Source organism: Dufourea novaeangliae, unplaced genomic scaffold, assembly GCF_001272555.1.
Source record: "Dufourea novaeangliae isolate 0120121106 unplaced genomic scaffold, ASM127255v1 scaffold96, whole genome shotgun sequence".
Lineage (NCBI taxonomy): Eukaryota > Metazoa > Arthropoda > Insecta > Hymenoptera > Halictidae > Dufourea > Dufourea novaeangliae.
This window is the reverse complement of record NW_015373974.1, coordinates 1,540,491-1,557,423: the sequence shown is the minus strand read 5'-3', so window position 1 is coordinate 1,557,423 and position 16,933 is coordinate 1,540,491. Positions and strand designations below refer to the sequence as shown.

At 44.3% G+C, this 16,933-nt stretch overlaps 1 protein-coding gene across 1 annotated transcript in view; it reads left to right on the top strand.

Moving 5' to 3' along the window:
* The first annotated feature begins 15,432 nt into the window (after nt 1–15,432).
* LOC107187058 (mucin-5AC-like) overlaps nt 15,433–16,933 on the top strand; it is a 10,082-nt gene continuing 8,581 nt past the window's right edge. The window contains exon 1 of the mRNA XM_015575052.1: nt 15,433–15,458. Within this exon, the coding sequence (XP_015430538.1) occupies nt 15,436–15,458 (23 nt within the window). The 5' untranslated portion in view covers nt 15,433–15,435. The remainder of the gene's footprint in view (nt 15,459–16,933) is intronic.

Sequence of the window (16,933 nt, the reverse complement as noted above, 5' to 3'; positions counted from 1 at the left end):
AAAGGCTGTCCTCTCCCACAAAGAAGGATCTTCCCGACTCCTCGATCCAGCTTCCCTTAACCGCGCGGAACAACGAAAAATCGTGGCTGTCCTCGCCTGGCCCAATCGCTAAGCTGCCCAATACCTTCATCCCCACTCCTCGAGCGGGTTTTTTCGCGCGGCGAAGGGTACCATAACGCGTGCGCACGGTGTACAGGGTGTCCCGCGACAAGCGGTGAAACCTATTCTCACGGACGTAGGCAATTTCACGTATGGGAAAAGAATCTGTAATTCTCGCGGGAAAGGTGGAAATTTCCATTGTTGTTAAATCTATCGGGACCTAAAGGTGCTGTTTCACGTGACAGTAAAGCGTGGCTTTTACGGTCATGGCACTAAATGTTATGACAATTTGTCGTCGTAAAAACTAGATGTCACGTTGTCGAAACGAAAATCACGACTTTTACTGTCGCGTGAAGACGTGCCTTAAAAATCGGTTCCGTTGCTGGTCACGGGACACCCTGTGTATAGAGGAAAAGGCTGCCCACTCGCAGAAACGCTCGAGTTACTCACTGTATAAATGTAAATTAATACGAGAATAAAAAAAAGCCTGCGGAAAAGAAATGGAAGAGAAAAAAAAAGAAAGGAAAAGAAAGGAAGGAACAACACGACAACGATCGAACAGAGTCTATGTTTATTCCGTGTCGCGGCCGCCCGCCCCCGATGTCCTCGATCGGGGTAACCTTGACTGGTCTCCAGCGACGATCCGTATCTCGTAAATTACTTTTCTCTATAGGGGTATTTGCATATACAGCGGCACACTGTGGGCCGTATTTCACGCCGGGAGAAATTCCAGCGGGCCTGGAATTCCGAGGGCGTGTGCTCCATCTGCAACTGACGCGCGCGCGCACCACTCATCTTTTAAACATGTTCCAGCGTCCACCACTCCCCTTGACTTTCGGGTCTTTTTCCGAGCCTCCCTACTCGAGATTCGCGGGACCGGATGTTCCGTGGATTACTCGATCCCTTGGGTCCTACAATTATACAGGGTGTTTCAAAGAAACTTGTGAATATCTTCATTGTTCGACGCACCTATGTAGACTAAAATATCGTCGTTGGATTCTACTGGTATTGGTAGCCATTGAAAGGAGTTAACTGTCTTGTACAGGGAGTTTCAAAAAAGGTTGAAGTAATTTTTCAACCGTTAATAAATGCAGGTTCAAATATCCGACGATATTTCGGTAATCGTCTTCGAATTCTCTACTGTCTCCTGAATCGACTGAATCTTGGATTATACAGGGAATTTCAATAAAGGTCGAGATAACTTTTAAATGTTACTAAATATGTATCCAAACGTCTAACAATATTTCGATGATATTCATTGTATCATATTTCTTCCCAAAACAATCGAATCTCGAATTATACAGGGACTTTCAGAACAGGTTGAGGTACTGTATAGCTATGAATAAACATAGAATAGAATATGATACGGTCCGGAGCGTGCTTTGATAATAGTCTCTACATCCTACTGCTTCCCAAAGCGATCGAGTCTCGAATTCTACACGAAGTTTCAAAAAAGGTCTAGGTAATGCCTAAAGAATACAAACTATAACGCAGAGATCTCTGAAGCCTACTGTTTGTCAAGGCAATTGAATCTCGAACTATACAGGGAGTTTCAAGAATGGTTCTCGATGCGACTGAAGGCAAACTATTAACCCTCGAACGACGAAGCCCGAGTCTATTTTGACTCATGTTTCCAGAAAGCGTCCAAGCCATCACTATCGTCTATATTAGGCCCGTCGAAAGGACGAAGTCATTTCCTGCTATTTGTTTAATAATCGTAACCCTAATACACGTCGCAAACAACGGCCGGTGACCGCGAACCGCGAGGAATCCATCCCCCTGCTCTTCCTTTCTCGGTTCCAACGTGTGTTATCAGGAACGTGACGCCCCGGCTCGGATGGTCTTTGCGAGTGAAATGTTCCCCGCGAAGGCCCCAAGGCCGACGAGACACTGGCTCTCCTCTCACTTTCGTACCGCTCGCTTTCCTGCGTGTTTCTACCGGTCCGCCTTTCTCCCTCCATCTTCCTCCGCCACCTCCTCCTCTTCTTCTTCTTCATCTCCACCGGGACCAGGAGACAGCAGCCAGAGGTCGCGATTCCTAGGCTTCTTTTTCTCCTTGTTCTTCCTCTACCTGTTTGCATTTCGCCAAATTCTTTCGCGGACCTGACAGCGATTTTTCGTACGTGTATACCGGGTGTGTCGAAAATCGTGGCGCAGCCGAACAAGATATATCGATATTATTTCGCTGACTCGATTTGAACTTCATTCTTGATGAGTTACTCGTCAAACTTGGAAATAAATGTCGGGGGAAATTTTAAAAAATTCTATAATTGTCACTTATTGGAGATTTAAGGGAACTTTGGTACCCCAAAAATTCCGATCTTTTTGACCCGCTCAGTGCATCCCTTTGGTATGTTAACGATAATAACGATAAGTAACGAACTAGTGGTCACAGTAACACCGTTTGTCTAATGTTTTGATGTAATTTAAGGAAGTTTCTCTCTTTTTCCCCAGATATTGTCGCTAAAGTGGCAAAATAGGCGTCTACTATAGGGGACAAATGCAGTTTATCGGGGTAAACCTTACTCTTCTGAGCCGATTGTACGTTGTAAATAAAGGAATGAATTGTGACTATTATTATCGCTCGAGGTGTTCGAGAGATCGAGCAGACGGAAACGATGGGTCACTCCGTCTGACCGGTGATCCTTGAGCGACGGCATTCCGTCAACGATTTCCCGTTTCTCTCGGCCTCCGTTTCTCTCGTCCTACCGTTTTGTTTCTTTTTCGCTGGCGCGCGGACAGGCGAGTGGAAATTCTGCTGGTTTCAACGGTTTATCCGCGGCGCGCTTCTGCCGTTATTGTGCTAAAGGTTATGCCACGAGTTCCTCGCCGACTCCTGGGACGTTCTGTTGTTTCGTAACGGTTGCACGGCGAACGACGTGCAACGGAGATCAGGCAGAAACAATAGACTCCTCGATATTCTATTCGCGTATCGATCTATGGGGGAAAATATGAGAATAAAAACTGTGGTTGAAAACTCAAAAACGCGTGGAAAAGTAAAAAAGAATTGGAGGAAACCCCGAAAATGTGCTGAAAATTCGAAAATGAGTTAAAAAATCGAAAGTGCACTAAAGTCTCTAAAATGAGTTGCAAAGTCGACAAGATTTTGAGAACTGAAAAATAGACTGAAAACACGAATATTATCTGAAATATTGTAAATATCATGGAAAATCGAGACACTTCCGACTTTCGTACTTGTTCATTCAACAATTTTCTTTGCATTTCCTCGATGGTATAGTATAAAAAATAGTATCTTAATAATGGTTTAAATTAATTGACTATGGTCTTAGTAGAATTACAGACTTTTCACATCTGCAAGTACGAATAGTGACATTTCAAGAAGAAATATTGAATTATTTCTTTAGTAAATTATTTACAAGAAATTATTAAAATATAGTGAAACAGCGAATTATATCTGAAATATTTCCTACAAAATTGAATATTTTAATGTAAATATTTCCAGGAATGGTCAGAACACCTCCATAAGTATCACCCTGTACACTGTAATTTTTTAATCAATAAGATTGATTAGCTTACTAGATTTTTACAAAGGCTCAATATCCTCCTGACCACCGAAACGGTATTTAAAAGTGCAGTTCGTTTACCGATCAACGACCGATGGGCTCGATTAATTAGTCTATTCGTGCGTCGGGTTACGTGGCAATTACAAGATCGTATGTGTACACGTACATACATTGTATCCACGTGAGGCGAGAAGCGCGGCGTGATTCTTAAATGTGCTTGCTGGGTATACACTCGTCGTGATCCATTCCTGACCTTTCGGGTAATGCCGTCCGATGTCGACGGCCGATGCAACCCGTCATCGCGATCCTGCTTTCTATCTGTCTACGTGGAGCCTTCCATCGACACGGATCGTCTTCCCTCGACGTGTAATTTACAATAACAACAAATTTCAAACAAATTCTTCCCCTTGATAAAATACACCCAGTCAGGTTCTTATAATTGTGAACGGAAGTACGGCAGAGCCTCCTGTATCCGAACTAATAGGGACATAATTGTTCGGATAATAGAACAATTACGTTCCTGATTTTAAACTTCAATTATTTAAATGGAGGTCAAGAAAATTTTCAGGTTAAATATTCATGGATCCCATATGCTTTCGAGGCATCTTTTCCTGGAGGACACTGTTCAAATAACAGAACGTTCGGATAGTGGAAAGTTTGGACAATAGAATGTACGGATAGTAGAACATTGGGGTAATAGAACACTTGGATAATGGAACGTTCGTATAGTAGATGGTTTGGATGACAGTAGGTTCGGATATTAGAAAGTTCGGATAGTAGAACATTTGCATGCTGGAATGTTTGGATAGTGGAACTTTCAGATAGTGGAATATTTGTATAGTGGAACGTTCGGATAGTAGAACATTTGGATGCTGGAATGTTTGGATAGTGGAACGTTCGAATAGTAGAATATTTGGATACTGGAATGTTTGGATAGTGGAACGTTCACATATTAGGGTATTCGAATATTGAAGGTTCTACTGTATTAGGGGTTATTTACTTCTCCAGAGATGGACCATATTGTTTCTTACAATTTATAACGGCGACAGCGTCTGGTACAAGAACGTAGGAGTCCAGGATCAACGTCTCGATCGCGAGAGAATGGTTGTCGGTACATACACGCGGTAATAATGTAATGTAAATAATTCAGGTTATCGCGAGCGAACGGCGTCGAAAGCGGCTCCATCGCCGGAAGGAAGTTACGTAAAACGGTCTTGTCGGCGAGCTTGTCTAAATTTTAGAAAGTTCCGAATCGTTCATTTCGCGGGTCGAAAAGCTGCCAGCCTGCCTCTCGTCCCGTTTCTAATCCCATCTGCTCGTCTCCAGCGCGAGAAGACGCGAGAAAACGTCGCGTGTGTCGCAAACGGAAAGCTGTTGCGAAACGAGGAAACAATTATAGAAATGCAACGGGGCGACGTTAGGTACTGTTTCTCATTACGTTCGCGCTGGAACTGTAATGCGCAACAGCGACGGGACGAAATCTGTTCTTAATCGATCATTCCGTTCCGGTTTTACGATCTCGATTATGGAAATCGTTCCCTTGAACACCATGCTCCTCAGAGAAAGGGGTATTGTTCAATCATCTCGAATGATTCTTACGATGACGTATTGAGTCATTGCTATAGTGGCTGAAGCTTTTATATCCAGTAAATCCTCGATGCGTGTCCCAAGGCTCCTAGGACATTATATATCTCATAAATTACTAGAGAAATATGGGTAAAACAAATATCATTGGCTTCAGAATACAAAGCTCTATCACTGTGCTAAAGCTGATTAAAAAGTCTAACACTCATCGAGGATTTACTGTACCCTCCCTTTCATAAGTATTAGAAAACCTATCGAATATAGAATAAATGTTACAGGGCATTACTAAATTTTCGAAAGTCTGACTAAATACTGTCTTGGAGATATTAAATCTTCATGCTACTAGAACGTAATAGGAGTTGCCTAAAATATATCATTTTTACGAAAGGTCACAATTTTCTTCATATCATTACGATTATTATAATTTCCAGCAGAATGTAAACTAACTTAGATCATTTTCATGATCTCTCGGTTGCTATTCCATGACAAATCCACGAAATGAACACGCGTCTCGCTCCCATCACTAACGCAATTCGGTGTACTTTATTGTTAGCCGAGGAGTGGCGTGTGCCGCCCTGTGGAAACATACCCCCCGGCTGGAAACTCGTGAGAATCACACGTAATTGTACTTCATTTGCTCGAGCCCCGCGAAACAGAAACGGGGCCATCTTTATTATATTCCCGGAGACGTTCCGCCTCGAGGAAGTATTCAAGACAACTCTAATTTCATATTGAATAACCACCTGAAATTGAAATATACCAGCATTTGGAGTGGCTACCTGAGTCATTCGAGTACTTCGAGACCTGAACAGTACAGTATTTCAATACTAGAGTGCCTGAATACTTAAGTACTGGGATACTCGTATACTTGAGTACTTGAATATACTTGGACACTTAAGTACTTATGCACTTGAATATTTAAGTTCTTAGATACTTGAGTACTTGGATACTTGAATAGTTGAATACTTTGATACTTGAGTAGTTGAATACTTGAGGACTTGGTTACTTGAATAGTTGAATACTTTGATACTTGAGTAGTTGAATACTTGAGTACTTGGATACTTGAATATTTAAATTCTTGTGTACCCAAGGTGCCTGAGAACCTGAGTACATGAGTGCTTGAGTACCTACCAATTACCTAAGCGTTTCGAATCTTCGAAATATTGGATATTATGGTCATTGCTTCACATATTGTATACCATGGTATTTGAATAGTCATATTCGTGTGGTCCATCTCGTATTTGTGTTCGAGTACTCCAACAGCAAGTCACGGCGTCGTCATAGAGGGATAACACCGATCGAGGATAAAACATATCGTTAAGCGAGTCGATGGAGTAGGAGGAGGAAGAAGAGGAAAGGACTTTCTCCCGCGCAGGAATCCTTGTTTCGCTTTCCCTGATATCGTGTGTCCGTCCACACGAGGCCATCAAGGATCCCGTAAGGACGTCTCGACATAAAAAGGAGACGAGGGAGGGAGAGGAAGACGGATTGGAAGAGACCTAAGGCTAATTTTGTGCTACGGGCGTTCCTACGACTGGGACCGGTATATCGCAGGCGCCGATCGCTCGATCATTACGTTCGCGTGTCCAATGTTAAGGTCGTTCGATTCTCGGTGAACACAGTAGACCATCGATGTGGGTCAAGTTGACGTCCGGTTTTGGGCGAAACCCCCGCCTTGGAATGTGTCCGATCGCAAATTCCGTCGACGTCGATTTTATGAAACGATCTACGCAAGCCCCACGTAGATCGATCCATCGAGAACGGGTGGCCCGCTAATGGAACCCCGTTGGAGATCGAAGCACGGGTTTAATTACAGGCCATTAGTTTATTAATGTGCACTTTCGTTCCATATATAAGAAATCGTTGAAAAAGCAGATTCGAACGAGGGGAAGAGAAAAAGGGAAAATCGAAGTGGTTCTCGATCGTCGAAAAACGCGACGGACTCGATTTCAGTCCGCCGCCCGGGAATGCAGAGTATCGAAGTGAAATCTCGAAGTTGCAAAACATCCTCTCGACGTAAGGTCGGACACGACCAGGCCCGTTCAATGTTAAGGACAAACGAGAACCGGAATCTAAGACACACGCGTGGATACCGATATATACACGACGTTCGTTCACGGGGGGACAATGGAGATCCTCTTCGGAACCCCGGGCCAGATCAGTCCTTTCTTTCCTCTGGTCGAACAAAGCACAAACGTATCGAATTCAGTCGGATAATGAAACTCTAATTGCAGTAGAATTTTAGTTAGCGCAATCTGACGATTTTAATTAGATTCTATCGATTCGAGTCATTTCTTTTTTTATGTGCGTTTTGTTGAACGTAATAATAAATGCATAGAATATCTTATGGAATCTAACAATCTCTAATTTCTTTTTGCAGTAAATGAGACTATTGACGAATACTGCAATTAAAAAGTGAATGTCAATTTAATTTCAATCTGCACGAATATGTCTACAAGGCTATAAATTAGTTTATCTTGCTTTTCGATAGAAGCTCCATCTAAGCCACTAAGGTACACCCAATACAAGCCTGTTTGCACGGTCCAAACATCTTATCGGTGGTCCAAACGTGTTTGAACGGTCCAAACATCTTATCGGCGGTCCAAACGTGTTTCAACTGTCCAAACATCTTATCGGTAGTCCAAACGGGAGTTCCAATTTCTATGAATTAGTACATAAATTTGCATAAATATTGCTGCACCAATGACTATCAACTACTCCAATTACAATCTAAATTTCTACCACCGTGCACAGCTTGCCAATATACACCACCCAACATGTTTGAACTGTCCAAACATCTTATCGGTAGTTCCAATTTCTATGAATTAGTACATAAATTTGCATGAATATTGCTTCACCAATGACTATCAACTACTCCAATTACAATCTAAATTTCTACCACCGTGCACAGTAGAGAGTTTGCCAATGTACACCAAATAAATTATTACCGTTACAATCGATAGTCTATCCTACATTTCATCGGCAGTTCGCCTCATAATCTACCCTGTAACATTTCGTTTAATCGTGATTGCGATAGAAGCATCGGTACCGGCGCTTAAACGAGAGAGGTTCACGGATCCGGAATCGGTATCGTTAAATCTGCCGTTAACCCGTCCGTGGTACCGTTGGCGGCGGATCGTCGCGGGGCCTCGCCACTGAGGAATGCATCGACGATAATAGTTTTCGATTTCGTTGGATACGAGCGATGACGAAAGCCCTGGGCGTCTCGAGGCGCCTCGAGGAATTTCATGGAAAGTGCCTCCACCATGTCCTCCTCCTCCCGTTCGGTATCGATTCCTTCCACCGCCTCCCGCCGCCCGGTCAACCGGTCCCGAGACCTTTTTTTTCTTCCCTGTATTTTTTCGCGGCATCGTGTCGCCCGCACACCAAAAATTGGCAGGAATCCATCGCTGAAAACAATGGAACATCTCGCCACGAAATTCCTAATTCACTGATTGCAATTCGATCGGTGACCCTAGATTTATCTAGATAAAAAATCTGGATCGATTACGATAATCTTCGTGCGAATTTATTTTTTTTCTTACCCAATATCCTAAGCCCAGTACTCTAACACCCAATATCCAAAATCGTAATTCACAGATACTAACTCTATCAGTAACCCTAGGATGTGAATTATCTAAAAATTTTCTAGAATAGATAAGTTTTATGTAATTTTACTATTTATCGTAGAAAGCAATAGAATTGCAAGTGGAGAACTTCTCATCCAAAATCCTTCTTCACAGACCACAGTTGGATGGTTAACTCCAGAGTGTGCTTTATTTAGATGAAAATTGAATTTATCTGACAAAAAAATTCTCCACCAGTGATCGTCATGAAGCACCGAACGTAGTCTACCAAAAGGGTTTGCTTTTGCAGTACTTGGCTCCGAAGTGATCACCTGAAACTATCATTGATCTACATCAAACAAGACTTTAGGTGCGAACTGGGGATAGTCTTGAACCGACACGTACCGAGTACCAAACACAACGGCTACATTTCGACCGTGTTAATGAAAACCGAGGTGAAACGTCTGTTCGACTTGTCTTCGACGTATCGACGGGTTTACCGATATTCCGTGTCGTGCGTGCCGATAAACCCCCGGCCGAACGAATAAACGATCTCGATCACGTCTTCTGGGAGCGTCGGGCCCAGAGAAAGTGAACACAGTAACGTGTGTAAAGGCGAATCCGTCAGTAGAAACGGAACGTATTCGTGTCTTCTCGCCAGGTTTACAGGCCTCTTCTCGGCGGTTAGCCGCCGCATTTTTTCCCGTAATTGCGCTCGTGTAATCTTACAGAGGAGGCCGGCGTTTTCACGATATATCGTGGGCGTCTTGTACCTACCACGGGGCTACCCAGCGCTTTCTATTCCGATCGCGTTATCCCTCACGTTCGATCTTCGATTCCCTCCTCGATCCGTTCGGTCGCGTTTCCACGCTACTGGGCTACGCTTCCGTGATTCCAATCAGCCGATCGTCTCCAACTTTCCCGATTCCGACGCTACACGTCGTATCACGTTTGAATCGATTGACGGGCGAAAAGTGTCCTACAAACGAGATAAACGATTGCCAAACATATTTGGACTGGCAAACCTCGTCACGTGGATACAGTAAACAATTTACTGGTTAACGCCAGGTTCTATAAGTTAGCATGTTATCGTTTGGACTGTCCAAACTTCTCGTGAGAACTTTAAAAACACTTGGACTGTTCAAATTTCTTTCTCAGAAGTCCAAACATATTTGGACCGGGCGAACTTCTTTCTCAGAAGTCCAAACATATTTGGACCGGGCGAACTTCTTTCTCAGAAGTCCAAACATATTTGGACCGGGCGAACTTCTTTCTCAGAAGTCCAAACATATTTGGACCGGGCAAAGTTTTTTCTCAGAAATGCAAACATATTTGGGATGTGCAAATATCTTGTCAGGGGCCCAAACATATGTGGACTGTCCAACTTCTCACCAAGAATTCAAACCCATTTGGACTGTCCAAACATTATCGTCAGAAGGCCAAACATGTTTGAAGGGTTTACGGATGAATCATAAGTCGGAGTTGCCGTGAAACTTGGCGGCGATCACACAGCGCTCGCGCGATCGTATTCGTGGTTTTGTCTTGATAGTTCCCCCGATGCGCTCGTCTCCCGTTCTTTCTCGAAAGTGTATCGAGAAATCGCGTGAACCGTAAAGGTCGATTGAAATGCGGACCGAGTCACGCGAAAGTGCAGTCAAGGTTCCCTTATCCCGAGCACGCGCCCGTCTTTTCCCCCATTTAACACATACCGATCCGCTGGAAATTCGATTGACGACTGGGAGATTCGAGACAATGAAACATTGATAAAATAATTTATACTGAGAATAACAAAAATATGTACAAATTATGTGTATATATAATTTCACCACGGGTCAGAAGTGACACAGCCTTAGAAAAGTGAGGAGAAACGTGAGAACTATTCCGATAAAATGAAAGATCCTGAGGTCGAGTCATTTCCGACTCATGATAAAATTATACGTGTTTCTCTATTCCTATATTCTTTAGCAGTGAAACTAGTAAATTATTTTGCGACAAGTAGTTCACTAAGCGATTTCTCAGAACATTTCCTTAATTCGATTTCAGCTTAGACCAAGTTTCATTCAAGGAACACAAAAGGTAACAATTTGTTATACAGTGCACGAGGGTTGAATAATACCCGCACGTCAAATAGTGAATAATCTACGTCAGAACTCGAACTTCGAGGAGTACGTGACTCAAGCTCCCTTTCGAACATCCGGGAACTCGGAAGGATCGGTTCAGATCAGCCTGTCCCGAACATATCAGCTCTCGGTTAGGTCCGCGAAGAAAACCTTATGCCCACGCGAGACTGTTTTCGAGATGCGTCACTGCGCATTCCGGCCTCGCAATGCGTTTTGCAAGCATTTTGCGTACGGACGATTGAAAAAGGTATCTGGTATTGCGAAACGGTCTCGATCGTCATCGAGCCGCTGTAATTTCACTAGAAATCACGGTAAAAACTATGATTCCCGCGTCGAAGCAGTTACGAAACTCCGAGTGATTCGCGACCACGAACGAATTTTATAAAGATTCGAATACAGTGCAATAAGGCCTCTGGAAAGTGATATCTTCTTTACATAAAATTATTGTTCAACTATTATACAATATTAATGCACTCACCGCCGCGACGGTCACCGGTGTAGAACCTTTCGTTAAACCAGTGTCGGCCACGGGTGACCGACGTAGAATTTTCTGTTAACGCCTTGTCGGTCACCGGAGACCGACACAGAAATTTTCATTATCGCCGTGTCGGTCACCAGTGACCGGCACTGAATACAAATTGAAATGTTAATTAGTACAATCGATTGTGAACGAAAAGTCGACAGAAATAGGATTCACGGTGAACGATGTTAAGAGAAGCAAGAACTTTGACCGGACCAATGAGATGACCCGACACAAAGAAGTCGGCTAGCCACGGATTCCTCCCCTCCCGTCCGTGGTGTGCACATTGCACTTGCGTTCACGGGCGCGCCACAGTCAATGGCCGGCCGTATTTAGCCTTCGATTTGTACGCAGAAGGTCCGCGGTGCAGCGGATATAGTAGGCGACGGGCTGAATCGGTAATCGCCCACCACTTTAAACGACCATCCACGATCTGGTGCAGACACGGGTGATAAGGATTGAAACCAGAAATGCAAAAGTACTGAACCGCATAACGTGGAATTGTCTGATATCGACCCAGCTAGGGGTCAGGAATGACACAGCCTTGGGATGATCGAGGGAAATACTGGCGCTATAGAATCTAAACCAGTCCTAAGGTTGGGCCACTATTGACCCGTCGGCAAAGTATTCATATACTTGTTAGAAAATATTTCTGGTAGGAACATAATCTTCATGGGCAGGGATTGCATCTTCAAGGATTGTATCTTCAGGGTTTCGATCTTGAGGGATTGAATCTTCAAGATTTCGATCTTGAGGGATTGAATCTTCTAGATTTCGATCTTGAGGGGTTGGATCTTCAGGGATTGTGTCTTGTGTACTTGGATCTTCAGGGATTGTATCTTTTGTACTTGGATCTTCAGGGATTGTATCTTGTGTACTTGGATCTTCAGGGATTGTATCTTGTGTACTTGGATCTTCAGGGATTGTATCTTGCGTACTTGGATCTTCAGGGATTGTATCTTCTGTACTTGGATCTTCAAGGATTGTATCTTGTGTACTTGGATCTTCAGGGATTGTATCTTCTGTACTTGGATCTTCAGGGATTGTATCTTGTGTACTTGGATCTCCAGGATTTGATTCTTCAGGATTTAGATCTTCCGAGATTGAATCAATCCTTACACTCTAGGCTACCAAAGACAATATTGTTCCGTGTGTCTCCGTTTCGCATGCCTGATCGATAAAGGGGCGCGCACCGGTGCTCTCCTTGCCGAGAGAAAGTCTCGTAGATACGAACACACGCGAGTGACAGCCTCGGTGGGTGTATCAGCGTGCCCGCCTACCGAGACTTTGTCCTTTGACAAAGAGCCATCAGCCTAGGCCTCGAGTTCCACCTCGAGTGGTGAACCTCCGATGCGTAGTGTCCGACCGTTTCCCAAGATTCTACAATCGAAATTCAACGCTACCAACCTGGCCTAGACCCGCGATGGAACGAGCTTCGACTGCCTTACGCCCGGCATATTAACTAACAGAGGCTCGAGCATCATAGCGGGCAGTGGAAGGAGCGGTACAGGAAGACAAAGTACAATTTTTACCGTCCACGGGGTCGCTGGACTTAAGCATTGTTTCGCCAGAACGAGAGATTTCGGAGGATCGATGTTACCCCATGGTGAAAAACAATGAATCGTGTCGATGCGATCGTTCGATATTCCTGGCCTGGCCTGGTCCTAATGGATCGACATTCTTCTTGCGCAACGAGACGTAAAGACCTTTAACGTGACTGCTGTCTGCCCCTTCTGGATCGCGGTGTTGCGCTTCGGGCTGGATGGTTTATATGATTACGGAACTCGCGCTCTTACCGGGCCTTGACACCTACGACGCCGATATGTCGGGACGTGGAGTTAATCGGGTCACGGCACTGTATCATTCGGGACCGCCGAGAGACTAGTAACGAGGGAGAAGTGGATTAGTTTTGTTCTTGGAATCGTCTTTTATCCTATACCCTTATACCGACTCTGGTAAATTTACTGGAGCAACGTTAGTATGGTACCCTATTTCGATCATCGGCGAACAAGTATCGAGGGAGTACTGTACTTTTAATTCTGCAATCACCTAACTACGATTTATTCTTATATAATAGAAATATAGCCACGAACTTTCGCAGAAACAGTATTTATGATACCATATTGGGATCATAGATGAACAAGTAACGAGGCAGTACCGTGCTATAGACCATACTGTATGCTTCCTCTCGACAGTAAATTCAATGTTTCATTCTGTTCTACTCAGCAGTAAACACGTGTTCTTACACGCAAGTTCGCGAGCGATCGATCAATTCTTCATCTCTGCGATCGCGTCTCGCGGATTTAGCTCCTTCCCGACGATCTTCTTCGATCCAAGGAGCGGCGGTCGACATACCCAAGTGATTCACACGATTCGTGAAAGTTCGGTTGCGTCGATCGAGAAACAATTTGAAGCCCCCTTGGAATTCCCGGTCGCGTAATTCGAGGATCCTTGAGTCAGTGAATGAGGTGGATAATAGGGCGGAAAGACCATGGGAAAAAAGGATTCGAATTTCTCGAAAATTTGCGAAGACGAGGAAGACATACGAGTGTGCGTACAGTAGTCGTAAGACTTCGAGTCTGTTAGAGGTTTTCGACCCAGAACAAGGACACATTTAGTCCCGTGATATCCTAAATTTCACCTCGAGTTTTTAGAATCGAAGCTCTCGAATATTCGTCAAATCCTGAATCCTTTCAATATTCCGTGGATCCCCCTTGCTCGAAGCGAACGGAAAATACAAGAAGGTATGTCCTGATTCAGACAGCTAAGCGGAAGTTGAAACGGATACGTGACTGTTACATGAATTCTAAGGGACCCGAGTCTAGAAGCCACAATCTTGGGTCTCTTAGCGCTTCAGGCCTTCTTGGTCTCTAGGACTCTCAAGGTTCTAGATCACCAAAATTCCTACAACTCCTAAGATCTTAGGTCTCTTGAGGACTCAGATCTCCTAGGAACTTCGAACTCTTGGGGTACCAGGACTCTAGGTCGCAAATCTCTTATGAACCTTCAAATACTAAGACTTTTGAGGACTCAGATCTCCTAGGAACTTCGAACTCTTAGGGTATCAGGACTCTAAAGACCCCAACTCTCCTAAACTCCTTCGATTCTGATCATGTTAGGTTTTCGGTACCCCCAAGATATCTTCCTGCCGCAAACCACCAGATCTCCGTAGTATCGAGACACACGGAGACAGAGTTCCATCGGTCGGTCGAACGGTCTAGCCAGCCAGTATCCCGGCCAGCCAACCAAACGTTCGGTATACCTCGACACGCGTACACGCCGCACTCGAGTGTCGACTACGTGGTGTCCAGTTTTCATGGGTCGAGTGGGGTGTGCTCCAGGTGGCCGTGGTGGGTGGCGTATAAGTAGAGGCCTGCGTTCGCCGCCGTTCTCATACCCTCACCACGTCCTTCGGCTACCTCTTACTTTTACTCCGCGCGCGCGCACGTTCGAAACACGTTACGTCTATATTTTTTCTTCATCTTCCTCTTCTTCGTCTTGTGTCCTCTCGTACAACAACGCTTCTCTTTCACTTCGGGTTTTCACTCGCTGGCCAGACACGCTCTCTCGCTCGTAACGGGCGCAACGAAACGAGAGAAACAGAGAGCGAGGAGGCAATCGAGAGGATCGTGGTTGTGAGTGTGTGGGCCGGTAGAAACGGTGAGATTAATTCGCGCGCGAGATCCGCGTTGAAACGTGCGAATCGAGCAACCACGCAACAGGGTGTCTGTACGTGCGCGCTCGCGCGCAATCGACGGTTGCTCGCCGCAGCTTTGGAAGACCAGGAGAACCCCAGCGTCAGGGAAAAGAAGAAGGGCGACGATGGTCGCGAGTGTCCGGTGACTGTATATACTTGAATCGGTGTTCGCCAGTACCCGCAACCGCGTCGGAGCCGCGACGATATACTCCTGATCAGTGCCCGCGTATTTTACGATACGATCGTCGCCAACGGAAGAGGACCGAGGAAGAACTTGGACGAATTGTGATTGAAAAGGAAACTCCGGAGGACTATCAGCAGCAATATGTGGCTGAAAACGGCGCTTCTGTGAGTACCAGTTCAACGTAAATGCGCGACTACACACTTAATATTCCGCGCAAGTACAGCCAGTTTATGCTACGTGTCCACTTGAGAGTTGAATTTAGCAGCGGAAGAAACAGATTTTATCCTATTATTTCACTTCAGAATAGTCTAGTAGACTCGAGGGAAATATTTCGACAGCTTATGCTACGTCTCCACTTGAGAGTTGAATTTAGCAGCGGAAGAAACAGATTTTATCCTATTATTTCACTTCAGAATAGTCTAGTAGACTCGAGGGAAATATTTCGACAGCTTACGCTACGTCTCCACTTGAGAGTTGAATGTAGCAGCGGAGGAAATAGATTTTATCCTATTATTTTACTTGGGAATAGTCTAGTAGACTCGAGGGAAATATTTCGACAGCTTATGCTACGTCTCCACTTGAGAGTTGAATGTAGCAGCAGAGGAAATTGATTTTACCCTATTATTTTACTTGAGAATAGTCTAGTAGACTCGAGGGAAATATTTCGACAGCTTATGCTACGTCTCCACTTGAGAGTGGAGATATCAGCTTTGGATCTTTAGACACCTTTCACGCGATATAGTCGGTGTAGCGACTGGTTTGTCGAGATGTATTCACGTTTGATCACGTCTGATGTTGTATCGTTAACAGTTCACATATTCTTGTGAACTGTTTTAATTAGGATATAACTGAATTAGATTTTAGTCAAGTTCCTTGTTTTAACGCGTTTCATAAAATGTCGGTCGGATGGCATTGTTAATTTAATTTTGTATCAGGAATATGTGGAACGAGTGAACGTGCCACGAAAACCAGGCATGAGACACCGTTTCTTAATCCGTTGTTCAGCAAACCGCCTTCTTTCACAATCGCGATCGCTTTCCTTCGCATATTTTAACAATCATTCCCGAGATCACCGACTATAACCAACTATTATGGCCTCGTTAACGCGAAATTTTCTCACAATTTTCAAAATAACGACTACGATTTCTCTACGTACGCATTAAACAGACGATACAATAGTCTCTTGGAAGAATATTCGACCGGTAGAATCGAACTACGATAGGACCTCTATTATACGAACTGGTCCAAGTAATCTATTTTTTTTCAAGATTGTTTTTGGTGAACCTCAATTCTGTCCAAATAGTTAGTTTCTAGCAGTCTGATTCAACAGGAGAAATATTCCGTAAAAATCAGACACTACAGAGTGACCCCGATAATAGATTCACCACTCGTCCCCACTTAACCGCAAGAATATTCGTCTAATCGTGGTTCTCAGAAAAGAAAACAATGAGTAATATCCCCGCCAAAATACGTAACCGGTTGAAAAACAAAAGGATTCGTCCCGTGACTAAAGCACAGATTGTTCCGCGATACGGTGGCACGATATCCCCCAATTAAAAAGTCTCCAACGGGTCTCGGTCCGCGTAGCGATCAATGGTCCGAGATCCACCGTTCCCGCTCACGATTTCGAATCGTCGAT